Source organism: Lepisma saccharinum, chromosome 24, assembly GCF_977018435.1.
Source record: "Lepisma saccharinum chromosome 24, izLepSacc3.1, whole genome shotgun sequence".
NCBI lineage: Eukaryota > Metazoa > Arthropoda > Insecta > Zygentoma > Lepismatidae > Lepisma > Lepisma saccharinum.
In genome coordinates, this window is record NC_139252.1 from 39,829,574 (window position 1) to 39,846,613 (window position 17,040).

At 36.3% G+C, this 17,040-nt stretch overlaps 1 protein-coding gene across 1 annotated transcript in view; it reads left to right on the plus strand.

Annotated features, from left to right (window-relative positions):
* The window catches only part of LOC145978292 (sorting nexin-4-like), a 34,110-nt gene that overhangs the window by 8,095 nt on the left and 8,975 nt on the right, over positions 1 to 17,040 (plus strand). Inside the window, exons 3-9 of the mRNA XM_083110823.1 lie at positions 2,733 to 2,949; positions 5,522 to 5,627; positions 6,798 to 6,907; positions 8,249 to 8,386; positions 11,333 to 11,543; positions 13,950 to 14,082; positions 15,542 to 15,656. Coding sequence (XP_082966949.1) covers positions 2,733 to 2,949; positions 5,522 to 5,627; positions 6,798 to 6,907; positions 8,249 to 8,386; positions 11,333 to 11,543; positions 13,950 to 14,082; positions 15,542 to 15,656 — 1,030 coding nt within the window. The remainder of the gene's footprint in view (positions 1 to 2,732; positions 2,950 to 5,521; positions 5,628 to 6,797; positions 6,908 to 8,248; positions 8,387 to 11,332; positions 11,544 to 13,949; positions 14,083 to 15,541; positions 15,657 to 17,040) is intronic.

Consider the following 17,040-nt stretch of genomic DNA (forward strand, 5'->3'; position numbering starts at 1 on the left):
ATAAAAACTGTTCAAAATTCAAGAATGGATGGATGTTTCTTGCTTTAGCTATTTGTTAATTTAAAAAATTATAAAACTGCATGCATTCTTCAACTAAAAAATAAAAACTGTTCAAAATTTAAGAATGGATGGATGTTTCTTGCTTTAGCCATGCGCGCCGACTACGTGGGTGCTCCGGGGCTCGAGCACCCACATAAATAATCTTGTGGGTGCGCCGCACCCACAAGATTTTTAGTTTGATAAAAAAAAAAATATATTTCTCACTTGCCATTATCAAAAAATAAGAAGCAATTAAAACATTGAGATGGAAGTTAAAATTTCTAACCTCTAAAACATAATTGTTTCAAATGTGTTTGTGCAAAGGCAACCAAGCAACACATTCCCCCCTACCTTGCTTGTCTCTGGCCAAGTCAAAGACAGTCCCCACAATAACAATGGAAGTATATTTTATTGTGAATAGAATCCCGTCTCTTCGGCTTGCTGTGATGTTTCCTTACAAGTGACACACTACAATACGCCCACTCCATTCGTCAACAATTGTTTTAAAATAACTACTTGCCGATATTGAGCACTAATAAAGAATAAACCGAAACACAAGGAAGCTGATTGTGACTGACTACCTCAATAGTTGATTTTTTCTTCTTTTGTTTGTTTCAATCAGATAAGAGGGGCGTGGTTTACGATTTCAGTGAAGTTGTTTTCATGTAATCTGGATTGTTATCGTTTTGTTTGTTCTCCGAGAGACAATGGCTTGGAAGGACGCGGGAGCTTAGATTGTAGACTGGGAAGTTCTCATTTTCAGAAAAAAGGGGTGTTACCGTGTTAATAGTTAGTACAAAGAAGAGGGTCTACTGACCGGATGCGTGGAGCAAAAGCTCTTCGCCGGGCAAAAATTTTCGCAATTTTCAAACGTGGCACGGGACGCGTGTGGAAAGCTGAAACACAATATTGAGTATTGCTTCTTTACATATTTTCGAATACGTTTGTCGTCGTCATCACAGGTGGATATTACTGAATATAGTGAAAAGCATGTTCATCTCTTATCTCAACACATAAATTAGGAGATATGAAAAATGCACGCAAGGCGATTTTAAAGATAATAACGTCCCTCCAATTTTTAAGTCAGCAATGAATAGCAATTCGGGGTCACACCGATGAAGCATCAAATATTCATCAGTTGCTGCTGCTTAGAGCAGAAGATGCTCCTGAGTTGAAATCTTGGCTGAAGCGAACTACATATAAGTGGGTTTCTCCCGATATATTGAATGAAATTATCTCTTTATTATCCAGCGATGTACAGCAAAATATTGTGAAATCTATTAAGGCGACACAATATTTTTCTCTTATTGTAGATGAGACTTCCGACATATCAGTGAAGGAACAAATATCCATATGCTTCAGATTTGTCGATGAAAATCTGCAAGTTGCAGAAGTGTTTATGGGCTTCTATGAAGTAGCTTCAACAAGTTCTATGACATTGTTTGAAGTCGTCCAGGATGTCATAAGACGTTTATCTCTCGACATAAAATACTTTCGTGGTGAATGTTATGATGGCGCGAGTAATGTCAGTGGACATTTAACAGGATTACAAAGTAGGATTACTCAGTTGGAGCCGAGAGTTTTATTTGTTCATTGTTCGGCGCATAATTTGAATTTGGTAGTGCAAGATGCGATGCAAGGTATCAGTTATGTGCGAGACTTTCTGGTGATCCTTAATTACAGATCTAACCGCCATTGATATGCACCCACAGAAATTTTGGAAAGTCGGCGCCCTTGGCTTTAGCTATTTGTTAATTTAAAAAAAATATAAAACTGCATGCATTCTTCAACTAAAAAATAAAAACTGTTCAAAATTCAAGAATGGATGGATGTTTCTTGCTTTAGCTATTTGTTAATTTAAAAAAATTATAAAACTGCATGCATTCTTCAACTAAAAAATAAAAACTGTTCAAAATTCAAGAATGGATGGATGTTTCTTGCTTTAGCTATTTGTTAATTTAAAAAAATTATAAAACTGCATGCATTCTTCAACTAAAAAATAAAAACTGTTCAAAATTCAAGAATGGATGGATGTTTCTTGCTTTAGCTATTTGTTAATTTAAAAAAATTATAAAACTGCATGCATTCTTCAACTAAAAAATAAAAACTGTTCAAAATTCAAGAATGGATGGATGTTTCTTGCTTTAGCTATTTGTTAATTTAAAAAAATTATAAAACTGCATGCATTCTTCAACTAAAAAATAAAAACTGTTCAAAATTTAAGAATGGATGGATGTTTCTTGCTTTAGCTATTTGTTAATTTAAAAAATTATAAAACTGCATGCATTCTTCAACTAAAAAATAAAAACTGTTCAAAATTCAAGAGTGGATGAATGTTTCTTGCTATATTTGTTAACATACATCCCTTTTCTGCCACTTTGGACTAATTGTGATGATGATAATGAGTGATGATTAGATGAAATTGATGAATGGACAATCACAAAGAACTACTGTGCCCAGACCAGTACTCGAATGTGGGAAATTTGTCTGAGAGATCAAAATTTGATCACTTAACATGCTTGGCAAGTGGACAGATGTGTCGCGAATGTTACATAAACAAAGACCCCTCTGTCCCTTTTCGTTAACTATTCAATGTAATACTCCCTGTGCTGCACTAATTAGTCTTGATATTGTGTCTTAATTATGCAAGTTATTGTAATTTTTATACAGTGATAGTGAAACTTCTATTTCAGAGTTACTGACGGCAAATGGAAAGGTGCAATTAGCAATACGTGTACCCTTTGGAGGAGGTACAGCGAGTTTGAAGTTCTTAGGATGTACCTCGAGGTTACATATCCATATGTTGTAATTCCGCCATTACCCGAGAAAAAGGCACTGTATGCTTGGCAGAAAGTGTCAACTGATACCTTTGACCCAGATTTCATAGATCGCCGTAGAGCAGGACTGGAGGTAAGCAAGTTTCATTGAACTATTTGGTTCAAGAATTAAGAAAACTGTGGAACCTCGGATCTTATGTTTTTCAGGGGACCAATCTGTAAAAACTTAAAATCGAGGAAAATTGTATAACATTTTGCTATGCTGGGTCCATCAAGACTGAATGTATAATGCAAGAAAAATGTAAAATCCGGGAATGTGAAATCGGGTTTCACTGTGTACAGAAAGAAAGGAAAATTGTTTGTATTCTGGTCACCAGAACATTATTGCCCATTTACCGTATTATTGTTTTACGTAGTGTGTGTGTAGATGCTAATAATACTGTTTCAGAGTAACGTGTTAAACAAGTCAATTGTAAGCTAGTGGCATCTGTAGGCCCCTTATGTAATTGAACTTCAGAGTGTTGAAATTTCCTTGTAGTATCACTGTTTGGCGTTCTGAAGAAAATTGTACAGAACGTGAACTTTGCGCCATCTTTTGGGCAGCTAGTAAATTAAGAACAGTATTGTTAAATGGATAATTTGTAAGGTAATTTATTGTTTAGTCACAGTATGCTTTGTAATAGTTTCTGTCTTTTTAATCTCGTGCCGTACCTTGATCATTAAATCATTCTATTCAATTTATATAGTTCTGTTTATGATTTACTGAGCCTTACCTTTTGTATTTAGTGCTCTACACCCAGCAAGCCCTGAGTGTATAAGAGCTTTATGATTTCCGACAAAGAAATGAGTTGGCAGCAATGGGTAGACCTGCCCCCACTGCTCCCAGGTGTAGTGTTGTTGCATGCCTATTAGACTAGTTTTCTTGTAATGTTCTAAAACTTTACCTCGAAAGAACAATTTGTTGCACTAATTTAAGGAAGTGTGATTCTCTAAAATGAAATAAATAATTATAATTTATCTTGATAGCCGCGGTAGCTCAGTTGTTAGGGCATCTGACTACCATGTGAGAGACCCGGGTTCGATCCCCTGTGGGGGGATCCCTGTGTAAACAGCAATGGGACCATGTTGCCGAGGGGGTGATTTCTTTTATTCTTGCTGCAAGTTCAGTAAGCCCCCTGTGGGGGGAGAACCGGGATTTTTTCCAACTGTTCAAGCAGCTCCAGCACCCACCCTGTGTAGTATAAAGTGGGTATCTGGAGAAAACTGGGGGTAAAAGCGGCTAGGGGCATGGTGCTGATCGCATCACCACCACCTTTGGCTGTGATCAAGAAAGTGTGGGACCCTAACTCCATACCCCCTATATGCCTTCATGGCATGGTGCATAGCACAGGGGAGAACTTTACTTTTTATAATTTATCTTTAGTTATTTACTAAGTTTTAGATTCTGATTGGGTAATTCCAATAATATCAATGTATGCAAGTATTTTCTACATGAATTGGATCCCAGACAAATCTATAGGGTCTATTGGTTTCCAAATTTTTAAGTACATTTTCTTTTTTTGCAGAACAATTTTTTCAGGCCCACTCTCTATTGTTTTTATGAGTAATTTAGGTTTTGTGCTCTTACAAGGGAGGTTATCTAACTGTCCTGGGGCCCAAAGGAAGAAATACGTTTTTTTTTGTTTCAGCTAATAAACTGTATTAGGGGGCAAAACCGGCCTCAAATTTCAAGATGACGTCAAATTGACGTGGGGATCATCTGACCCCTGTGTCCCCATCCGATTTCCATGAAATTTGGCTGGTGTATAGAGGGCCCCTATGCCCCCTGTTGCTTCCTATGCCATATTTACGTGGTTTCGGGGTCAGATCCCCCACTTCAATTTCTCCTCATCTTGACATTTGAGCAGGGGGGGGGGGTTGCCCCTTAAAACCGTTTTATAGATGATGTACTTCTTCCTTTGGACATCTCTATACACCTGCCCAATTTCATGGAAACCGGAGTGGGACACAGGGGTCAGATCCCCTCGTCAATTTGTCTTCATCTTGACATTTGAGGGGGGTTTTGCCCCCTAAAACCATTTTCTTTTAGCTGAAACACAAAAACACGTATTTCTTCCTTTGGGCCCCTCTATACACCTGCCAAGTTTCATGGAAATCAGAGGGGGACACAGGGGTCAGATTCCCACTTAAATTTGTCCTCACCTTGACATTTGGGGGGGGGGGGTTGCCTCCTAAAACAGTTTTTTTAGCCGAAACAAAAAAAAACACGTATTTCTTCCTTTGGGCCCCTTTATACACCTGCCAAGTTTCATGGAAATCGGAGGGGGACACTTAGATAACCTCCCTTGTTAGTATTATAATGATGTTTACAGTATTACAATTTATAAAGTTTTTGCTAGCTAGTTAGGATTGTTGGCATTTATTACCCTTCCTTTATCTTGTGCACATGAATACATTTTTCGATGTGACAGAAGATGAACTGCAAATAATGGAAAGTTAGAAGCAAGATCACTTTCGGAGGTTACTTATCACAACACAATTTCTCATCATTCCCTGTGTTGTAAATGCATTTGTTATCCTCCTGTGAAATTTGTAAAAATCATTACACAATCAGAACTTAAATCTGTTAAGTTTTTAAACATCTGTTATGTATATTTATATAGTAATAATTACATAGTCTACAACTTTGTATTATTTTATTTCAGAATTTTTTGCTCCGAGTTGCTTCACATCCAGTTTTATCACATGATCGCATCTTCATTGGCTTTCTTCAGCAAGAAGAAGGTTGGAGAGAGAGTGTGAAAGAGACAGGTATGTTATTACAATATTACAATTATTAATAGTGATAACTCATGTTCTAGTGCAGTGTTGCCAACTTTTGAAAAACTTTGGCTACACTGAACTCTGTGACTTGTTTTATAATTTTATGCAATAATAAGTAGTGTGAGGATTTGTCATAAAATGCTTTTTTTGTTCCTTGATCAGAAAATGTACGCTTTTACATTTAAAAATTGTTTCAATCCATTTCTGAGAGGAATACATATATTTCGTAGTTACTAATTTTCAGGTAACTAATTGTTGAGTGCATAATCTGGAAAAATTACTAAAAATCTGTTGGTTTATCAATTTTAGTGTCTATTTTGTATTTTTCAGTACTTTCGTGCTTTCCTATTTCCTCCATTTCTTAATAACGATGAGACCATAGATAAACAATTTGGGACACTGAAAAGTATCATGTAGGGGATATAACAATTTTTATGAAATATTTTGATAACACTTAAGTCATTAAGCTGTGAGAATTCTATAGGTGTATAATGATGAAACATTTTGTTTTCTCAAGTACAAGGACTTTATTTCTAAAATGAAATACAATAACAGTCAAAATTATTTGTTGGCCTCAAGCCCCACAGGCTCTACACCACATCTTTGCCTTCTAATCAAGGAGTCCCAAGTTTGGTACCCGGTGGAGGCACATAATGGTTTGGATCCGACTTTAAACTGTAGGTCGAGTAGTTATTACCCTATCTATGCATAAAGTGGGCTTAAAACTAACTTAAACAGCATTGTTAGCATTTATTTTGTTTTGTATTCAATGTAACTTGAGTGTGGGTGTAGAAAACCTTATGGAGCTTCCTGAAATGCACATGAAGGAGCTAAGCTCACATTAATGCATAAACATATGCAAGCAGCCGTCGGCAGAAAGGTTTCACAATGGACACTGTAACAATCAAACACAATTCCAAGTGCCCTGTGGATGCTCATTCTACAGCAGAATTTGTGTTTTTTGTATCATAAAGTTCATCAGTATATGTTTATAATGTACCACAGTCAGTAATGAACTACATATAACATTCATGTGTGTCTTTTTCATTGTGCAGAAATGTGGGTATAATGAATTTAACTGTCACCACTTTAAGGATAATATTGTAAAACATTTATTGATGTAAATGCTATTTATGTATTACTTTTTTGTTGTTTCAGGATATATGCAATTGGCTGAATCAAAACTCAAAGCTTTAAGTGTTGCTGTTAGGTTGAAGAAGCCAGACAAGAGATTTGAATCAATAAAGAACTATGGAAATGAGCTTCAGGTATGAAAATGTGTGAATTAACAAGAATGTATTTAATTGATTTTAATAAGGAACATTTGAACAGTAATATTTCTTTTGTTTTACTTGTACATTAAAAATAGGAATCAGTATGTCTTCAGCCATTTTGCATTTATGATTTTTCATCAGATATGTAGGTGGTAACTAACATGTTGCTTTTTATGGATGTTTGTTGTGCCATATCAATTATCTTCCGATATTTGTTTCTAAAAATTGATATATTCAAGTGAATGAGGGGTTTTAAGTGTACACAATTAGGGTGAGTCTGAAAATACATTGTTTTTTGTGAGTTAGTAGTTATTTGTGAATAAAATAATATGCTAAATGTATTTTTATTATTTTCCTGTAGTTTACGGTTATTACAAGCATAAGAAAACAATTTTTCTTTGTGATGTTTCAGGAGAACACAAGCTACTTTCATCAAAATGTCAAAAATTGTATGTCAAAATGAAAATAAGTGTCTGATGAAAGGAGCGTGTGTTCTCCTGAAACATCATAAAGAAAAACTGTTTTCTTATGCTTGTAATAACTGTAAACTACAGGAAAATAATTCTATAATGCAAGCAATGCATACATACAAGAAAAACTATGTATTTTTATGCTTAGCAAGTTGTGAATTTGTTTTTTTACATGATTTTTACTATTTCTTGTGAATTTCACTGCTTTTAGTGCATATATAGTGAAAAAACTGCGAAATGGCAGCTGTGAATTCTTGTAGGATTGTTTGCCATATTTTTGCACATTACCATTATTTCTCCTTAGAGTGCAATATGCTGTTCAAAGTATTTGAAAATGTCTTCATTGAATTGACCTTTTGCTCACAATTGTGGTGTAGAAGTAATGAAAATTCTTAATTTTGTATGTTGGAATACTAGAAAAATAGTGTAGGTCTTTTTAATAACTCTCAGGACACGTGGAGACCCAGAAAAATGACAGTCAGTACTGGTATTTATTGATCAATTTACTTTATTTTACTTTTCTTTTTGTGCCACTTTTGGCTAATTTGCGAAGATGGGATTGAGTGATGATATGATGAATTTGATGAATTGACGGACACTCACAAACATCCATGCCCAGGCCAGGATTCAAACCCGGGACCCCTGGCATTGTAGTGAGATGTGCAAACCACTCCACCACAGGGGCCGGCTGTACTGGTATTTAATTTCAGTCAATATTTTCAACATTGATACTATTATATTTGATGTCATCAATGCCAGAATTAATACTGTTAATAAGAAATGTCTATTTTGGAGTGTGGAAGTAGTTTCCTAAAGTATGTGAAGTGATATATTTCTCATTTTGTATATTTTCTCATATTCACAGAGCAATCTAGGAAACCTGCTTAAAGTCAGAGCTCGCTTAGTAGAGCGATTTTATGGACTTCAGAAACTCCATGCTAATTATGGCCGTATATTCAGTGAGTGGAGTGCTTTGGAAAAAGAAATGGGAGATGGTTTGCAGGTTTGTTAATAATTTATTTTATTACCATTATTATCTGTGCTGTTTACATTAAAATATAGTAGACTGTTCTGTGTCAGTATCCAAAAACTAATACTGAGCTTTATTTCTTTTCAATTTCTCAGATTGAATTAATTATAATTTACCATACAGAGCTATGATCTGGGATTACGGAAAACACTGGAAATGTCTGAGAACTGTGTTGTAACTAAAATAAGTCTTGGGGAATGAAAGAGTTTTCATTAAGATATTTAAAAATCCAGAGAAGTTTGGGAATATTAAAAATTCTTGTGCATGTATTTCTTCAATATTGATTTTTCCAGATTTGTAAATTATTCATAATTGGGAAAAGAGAGACGCGGTAGTATATAAATACAGAGAAACTAGTACTCACTTTTATCCGTGAAGCTGTTTTTTTTTTCGATAAATTTCAATGGCCACTGCCACCATCCTCGTTGGAACTTGCTGTGAAAGTTCTTGCAGTAAGTTCCAAGGAGGATGGTGGCAGTGGCCACTGAAATTAATCGAAGAAGAAAACAGCTTCGCAGGTAAATGTGAGTACTAATTTCTCTGTATTTGTAAATTATATTGCCAAACATGAAACTGAGTTAAAGTATAGTAGTGTAGAATGATGTAGACATCTATTTAGGAAATACCTGAAGAAATTAGGATATTTAGGCAGCAAAATTTATAAGTTGGAACTCTAATACAGTATGGAAAGGAGCCACAGTAGTGTTAAGGTTTTCACCTTTTCTATATAGCATACTAGCATAGCACTAGTCTTTGGGATTCTATGGAGATCTTGGTGACAAGATAACCAGCAACATTTTTCCTCAAGCCACAGCCCAAGTTTTCTTTACAAGTTCTTAACTGTCGCCAATGGAGCAAACCCTCCGAATGTAGACCTTGTTCAGCCATGCAAAGTCCAGGTGAAACAAAATTTACATGCACCCTATTCAACCTCCTCACAGTTACCACCTTGCTGACTCAAACAAGACTGCTTCACCTTCCTGATTCTCAGCTCACAGCTATCAGAGCACTTCATTGATTCCTCTTCTTCCATTTACCTTGTGGGGTTACCAGACTTTTCCACATGGAAACAACAACCACAACTTTGCAAGTTAAAGAATGTCTTACCTGGCATAGCTTGCTGGTGACTATAAACTTTGTGAGAACTGTGGTTATCGTGGCCAAGCCATACATGCCCTTAACAATAATGTAGCATGCCTGTTCTTAACCTGTGGTGTGGGGACTCCAGAAGTCTGTCCTAGCCACCAAGTTAGTCCATAAAGCCTTGGAGAAATGTTATGAAATTTTATACTTTCTGCAAGGCTCGAAAGATATAGACTGTCCCCTATCTTGTAATCAAGCACAGAAACCATTTGGTGAATGTAGTCAAACACAAGTCTTGTAAGTGAAATGCAGCACAAGCCTTTTCATTAAAGTAATATTACTTAATGTATCAGTCCTCGTATTTTAGGGAATGAAAGATGGAGGAGAAAATCAATATACTAAAAAGAGGTACTCATTTATTCGTAAAGCTGGGTTTTGGTGGTAGTGTTGAACTATTCTGGGCGAGCTTCTGTTGTATAAAGTTTTAGAACACCCCAGTAGGTGCACTGTCATCGCCTGCTTGTCCTTATCATCTGCTGCTTCCTGGTGCCAGCAGCTGCTACAAGTGCCATTAAGGACTTTCCACTAAACAAAAGCAGACAGGAACAGCACATTTGGATACCTCTACAGTTGACTTTTGAGTGCTCTTTTCCAGTCATATGGCGGTCGCTCTATATGCTGGCGTGGGGAGTGGGAAAGCGACCAATCCAGCACGATAAGAAACCCAGCAGCCTGTAGAACGAGCTGCACGTAGTAGTTCTTCTTAACTCTCGGTGACACCTCTGTTGTCTGGTTTGTCTGCTGTGTGTTCCCCACTTCCCTTGCCAACATATAGAGCACCCGCCGTAAGACTGGAAAGGAGCACTCAAAAGTCAACTTCTCTTCCATGCAGTACACACTGAAAAGTGCATTGTTGTAGGAAAATTAGGCTCTGATGCCAGTATTAACCTCAGCAGGATTTGTGTTCTGTGCCCTGTTCATTATACCTTCATCTATTTCATGTAATTGTCATTTATCCTCATTGTTACAATAAGTAGGGACCTTGATTGTTTTTTTGCAAACACGATAACACCGAAAAATGTTAATTGTTGCAAAAATATGTTTATATAAATGCAGTGGCATGTCTAAACACATTTTTCATACATTCAAGATCATGAACTAACGCAAATTTGTCAGAAAATATAAATTTGCAAATTTCTACATGATGTGTGCTTACTTAAATAACAGAATATACCATGAAAATCCAACATTCTTGTGTTTTAAGCGTAAAAAGTAAAATGTACCATATTTACATGTGTGTAAGGTGCACATTTTCCAAAATTTAATCCACCCCCCCCCCCCAAATAATAAAAATAAACAGCTGTATGCTATACATGGAATGATTTGAGCAGCTACATGAAGCCAATTGTAAATGTATATTTCCCATGATTTTTCACCTTCTGTTGGAACATTTTGCATCACCGAGCAATATGACAGGGTTCTGGTGGAGACTGAGTGTGCACCTACTCTCACAGGAGCCTGTCACATGGGAAGTAATTTTAAAATAACTTCCTCAAAAATTGTTTCCAATGTATGACATTGTCATGAACAGGTTTAGCCCACGTGACCTACAAATTCGGATACTATTTGAAAAACGTAAAGAAGGTATAATTTTAGGTATATTTGGCAGAAAGGTGTGCTAAATAAATATGTGCATTTTGGGTAAAATAACACCAAAAAGTAAAAACAATAAGTCCAATTTTGGAAGAAAAATGCTTAAAAATCAATGTCCCTAGCCATATATGCAATGTAAAATGAAATAGAATAAACTACTAATTAAAGTTTCTCTCATAATAGAAAGCTGGTCATTACTTGGACTCATTGGCAGCAGGAGTTGACAGCATGTTGGAAGAGGAGGAGTTATTTGCAGATCAGCTGAAGGAGTATCTGTTCTTTGCTGGAGCCCTGCAGGCAGTCTGCAGGAGGCAGGAGATCCTGCAGCTACAGCTCGAGAGAGCTGAGGAATTGGTTGTCATCAAGAGTCTTGAAAAGGAGAAAGTACAACAAGGTAAAATGATTTGACCTGTAGTTCTTATAGATTTGACATAGCATAATCTTCATTCACCTCTATCACAGCCTATACCCTTCGAGGAAGACTTTCCACCAGGTTGCGGTAAATGTCGGCCAGTAGTCACTTCCTTTCCTCCTGCAAAATGGCTGGGTGGTTTGACCTGAATCACAACCGCTGCTCTTAACTCATCCCGCAGATGATCAATGGGGTTGAGATCAGGGCTCTGAGGTGGCCAGTTCAATTCATTCACTCCCATGCTCTCAGACCATTCAGTTATGGCCCTTGCTTTATGGATGGGACGGTTGCACTGTTATGCTGAACATAAAAAGGGCCACTTCTGGACTGTTGCCACGGTGGAGTGGTGGGGAGCATGGAGTTGTCTCCTATTGCATGATAGGCATCAGCATTCATGGTTCCAGGCACCAAAACCAGGGGACCAACACAATACAGCCCCATACCATGGTTCCACCCCTGTCGAATTTCACAGTGGAGACAATACACTCCGATAAGAACCACTCCCCAAGCATTTGCCACGTTCGTGTTCATTCATCAGATCGCCACATGTAGTGTGATTCTTCACTCCACAGATCTTTTTGCATTGTTCTAGGAACCATTAGCAACATTCTTGCACCACTGTAAACAATGTGCAACATTCCGGGCAGTAATCATCTCTCCCATGGAATCCTAGTACTATTCCCTCTCGCAAGATGGTTCAAGTACTGGCATCACTTACTGATGTCATTCACAAGTTTGACTTCAACACACATCGGAGCCCTCGCTGATTCCTCTGTAAATTTTTTGGTCTTCCTGGGTCATGGTTGTGGTTTTATCACACCCTCACGTTTCCATTCCACCACTACATCACTGAATGTTGCATGTAGTATCTGGAACCTGTCTGAAATCTCACAGATGGAATACCCGAATCGGTGTATGCTGATAATCGTACCTCGTGTGCTGTCCACTCATTTCACTGCTGGCAGCAATATCCATGTCTACAGGGCACTCACTCACTGTCCTTCATGAGTCATTCTAGTGGCTCATAACTAGACCTTGGATTTTTAGGTCCTAAAAAGTGTGCGTTTAGGTTCCCAAAATAGGTTTTAAAAATCCTAAAATAGGTTCTAAAAATCTTAAATTAGGCTCGAAAAATCCTGAAGTAACTTCATTTTCAAAATTATCCACAAATTATTGTAATGCTATACTTGTGTTATTAGCAAAAGTTACTTTGTTGATATGAAGAATCAATTACACATGAATAATTTGCTGCAAAATACCTGGGTGGCAACTCACCGGGAATTCCTTGAATTCAGGGAATTCTGTGTGAATTTTTCTCCATTACGTGAAAACTTCCAGTTTTTTAAAATCCAGATCCCATTGAATTTATACATATTTATTAATGACCTGAGGCAAGTTTTTCACATGTGTGACTTGTGTTTATATATGCATTTTTAGTCTGTGTATGTGAAATGGCCAATGTAAACTCCGCACCTTAAATTACATATTTTAAATACGTATAATTTAATTAGAATTTTTTTATCCCTAGGAATCGCACAGATCCTTTATATTGTTAATATATTTGTGTTTGCATGTGCGTGGTTGGCGAGAGGCTGAAGACGGAAAAACATCTGCTTGTACTCTTGAATTCTTGGAAAGTTCGCCTTGAAAACCGGGAATTGTGATTGAATTTTATCCTAGTGTGGCCACCTTGAATACATAAAAATGTTTTTCATGTTATCCACAGTCAAACTCTGCCTTTTGTCTGTGTGGATCATCTTAAATGTTGAAAATTATCTTTCAACAAAAACATAGTCAGTGGTGCAAATTTGAATGCTGAAACCTTACTTGGCAAGGCGTGAATGTGTGAATATACTTTGAACTGTACAGGTAACAATGGCACCAGACATTTTGCTTTGTTTAGAGCTTTGAAAAATTATTATGGATTTAGGTGGGAGAGACATCGACTGAAAGTATGTTCTTCCAAACACGTTAGTCAATGAATTGCTTCAGTACCAAACCGAGCAAATACCTCTGTGTGATATAAAATCCTGAAACACCTGAAAAAAATTATAAAAACCTAAAAAAAAAGGTTTTATTTAGATACATAAACCTAAAATAGATTCTAACATTCAAAATAGGTTATTTTAGGCACTATGAAACTTCACGAGTTGTAGCATTTTTTAATGAAACGTTGATGTAACTTGTTATTTCTTATTTACTTACAAAGGAAAAAATAGGTTAAAACCTAAAATCTGAGGTCTACTCATAACATATATGTGATTCACCTTACACTTCAGGGAGTGTCCGATCATTATTGGCAATATAGTGTAGTTGCTTTGAGTTGTATGATATGCATCATACTTTTAATTCCAATTTCCTGTACCATATTTATTATTTATGTTTCAGGTAAAATGGGACTCATGTCTCGCTTATTTGGATCTGTAGACACTGATGAAGTCAGGGAGTTGAAAGTCAGTGTCATAGACCAGAGAATTCAGGAGGGTAAAAACAGCATTAAAAATGCTCAGGATGAGTCAAGGTGAGTATTGAAACAAAGTGTAAAATTAGAAATATAGGCTAGATGGCACCATTAGCAACAGAACTTGTATTTTTCTTACTGATTTGACACATTTCTTTTCAAGAAATAAGGAATAAAACCTGGTAAGGGCAAATGTTGATAATTTAAATAGCCAACAAGGAAACAAACCAAATAAACCTAACAAAATCAGGTACTCATTTATAAATTAAAATATGCTTACATACCTATAAATTTAAGCACTCTCTGCCACTGGCCACACAGGGTCCTGGTTTTGATCCCCAGGGGAGAGGATCTTTAGTGGTTTGTATTCCACTTTAGGCTGTAGGTCCTGTCCAACATGGAAATATGGAACATACAGTCCTGATTAGCGTAATTCCCACAAAGTGGACTTGAAAGTAACTTTGACAAGCCACATAGAGTGAAAAACATATTGTAGACCTGCAACAATGGAATTACAATGGAACACAATGTTACAGTTTTCAGAAAATCAGTGTGAAAAAAGTTTGGAAAATTGTGTATATGGTGGGAAAATGTAAAATCAGGATTAAACTCTATGTGCTTCATAGTTGTAGTAATCTGTACATTTTCATGTGCGAGTATTTTTGTTATGCTATGTTATGTGATTTTCCTGGGTCTTAATGGCAAACTGGTTCCAGAGAAGTTCAAAATAGATCACAACAAAAATAAATAATGAAAGCAAGTAGTACGTAGTAAATCAACTCCTCCGTTAACAGGTTCATATTTGCCTTTTATTATCTAGCGTAAATATAATATGATGGATATCCGCAAATTAAGTCCTATTGCCACAAACGATGGTGCACATGCATGTAGAGAGAGTTGATTTTTTGGCTAGTCACAGATGTTATTTGCAAACACAAAATATGTTTGGGCATTTCGTTGTGCTGTGGTGAAGCGTGGTAACAGTGTCTGGTGGTGTCACTTTGTGAAATCTACTACAGGTGTTGGTGCCATCAGTAGTATGATGAACTCGTGTCTTTATACTAGATTTTTTGTTGCATTGTCTGATTATCTTCCTGCTACTTTTCTGCTGATGCAAAAACTGCTAAGATATTTGGTACAAAACTTGCAGTATACCGAGCAGGAAACCACATCCTATTATTCCAACTTGGACTAATAATAGTGGGAAAAATATTGGTATGGAATATTCTGTGTAACTCTTAATATGGCAATTGCCACGAGAATTAAAGTTATGTATGCATTGTACATTATTACTGCCTTAAAACCCTAATATTTAAAGAATTGATGATGATGACTGATGAATACATGAAATTGATAAAAGGACACTCAGAAAGAACATCTGTGTCTAGTCTGGGAATTTTATGTACTCCAAATTATGAATTGGAATATGTAAAATTAATTATAATAAAGCAAATTTGTACTAATGTTCTTGAAATTTGAAAATTTTTGGAATCATTTATGTTTTACTTCTTCTTTCTAGTACATTTTCTACAAAAGCGCAAACTGACATAGAAAGATTTCAGAAGCAGAAAGTGACTGATCTGCGTGAGACACTAAGTAACTATGTCATTCTTCAGGTAAAAATGTCGAGAAAAGTAAGTGCTTTGTTAGCTATTATTATTACTCTTTATTTACAAATAAATAAACTTTTGTGACATTTCTGTGTATTTAATGAGGTGAAAGAGTACACACACAAAGGCATGAATTGAAATGAAGTAAGCTAATTTAATTTTGTTTAGCTAGCAGTAGTATAAGGAAGTAACATTTTGTAAGCTAGTGATGGGAAGTCTCCTTTCATCATTATTGTCAAATTTGATTTTGGAGTATTTAGAGGAGTGGATTAGAGAGGCCACCAATTTGGCCAAATAATTTCATGTAGATTTTTTGATGGCATTCAGAAAAGAAGAGGATTTTAGTAACTTTGTGAAACAAGTAGAAAAATGAACAACCTAAATAAGAAAAACTGTGTTGTCTTTATTTTAGATTCTCATTTACTGCAAATGAAATATAATTGGTTTGGTTTATTTTACTTCACTTTTCTGACACTCGCTGCAAAGATGAGGATGAGTGGTGATATGATGAAATTGATGAAGGGACATCACAAAGAACACCCATTGCCAGGCTGGGATTCAAACCTGCTACCCCTGGCATCATAGAGCACTGTGCTAACCACTCTGTCACGGATGTCGGCAAAACATGATGTGTACGGAGATATAGCATAACTGGCTCAACTATCATATGTAATACATCAAATCATCTACATTACCAATATTCAGTATTTGTTTAATTAACAGCTTTATTTTGCACGAAATAAGAATGAAATAAAAATAGAAATTAAAGGTATTAGTAACAAAAATTTACATGAAACCCAATTGAACTTTAATCCCGTATGTCAAATTATCTCAATAGCAATATAAAATTGTGTGTGTCATAGGTGTGTTCTGTGTCTTATGTCCTCCTTTCAACTGCCTTCTCAATTTCAAATAATGGTCATGTTCTTGAGTTTTAACAGATGCTAAATAAACATTAGTCCTAATGTACAAGGCGTATTCGGAAAGTAAGTACCGAAAGGGTGTAAGAAATAAATTAAAATAGTTTTGTACCTTTTTTATTTGAATTGCATTCTACAGACCTTAAACTACTTTTCTACGTAGTTTCCACCATTTTTCAAGCATTTGTCATAGCATGGCAGTAGTTTTTGTATCCCATCATCATAGAATGTTCCTGCCTGTGATGAAAGCCATCCATGCACTCCTGCTTCGACGCCATCATCCTCGTCGAAACGCTGACCACAATTTTCGATTCCAGGAGATCTGTCACAATTTCGTAGAGGACTGTTTTCTTGAAATTTGTGGAAATTCCATGGAAAGCGACGATATTATTGTGAAGCGTCTGTTTTCACGAATTTCCGCGTCGACTGCACGCACCAAATCTTCGGTCACAACAGATGGCCGACCGCTTCTAGGCTCATCGTGAACT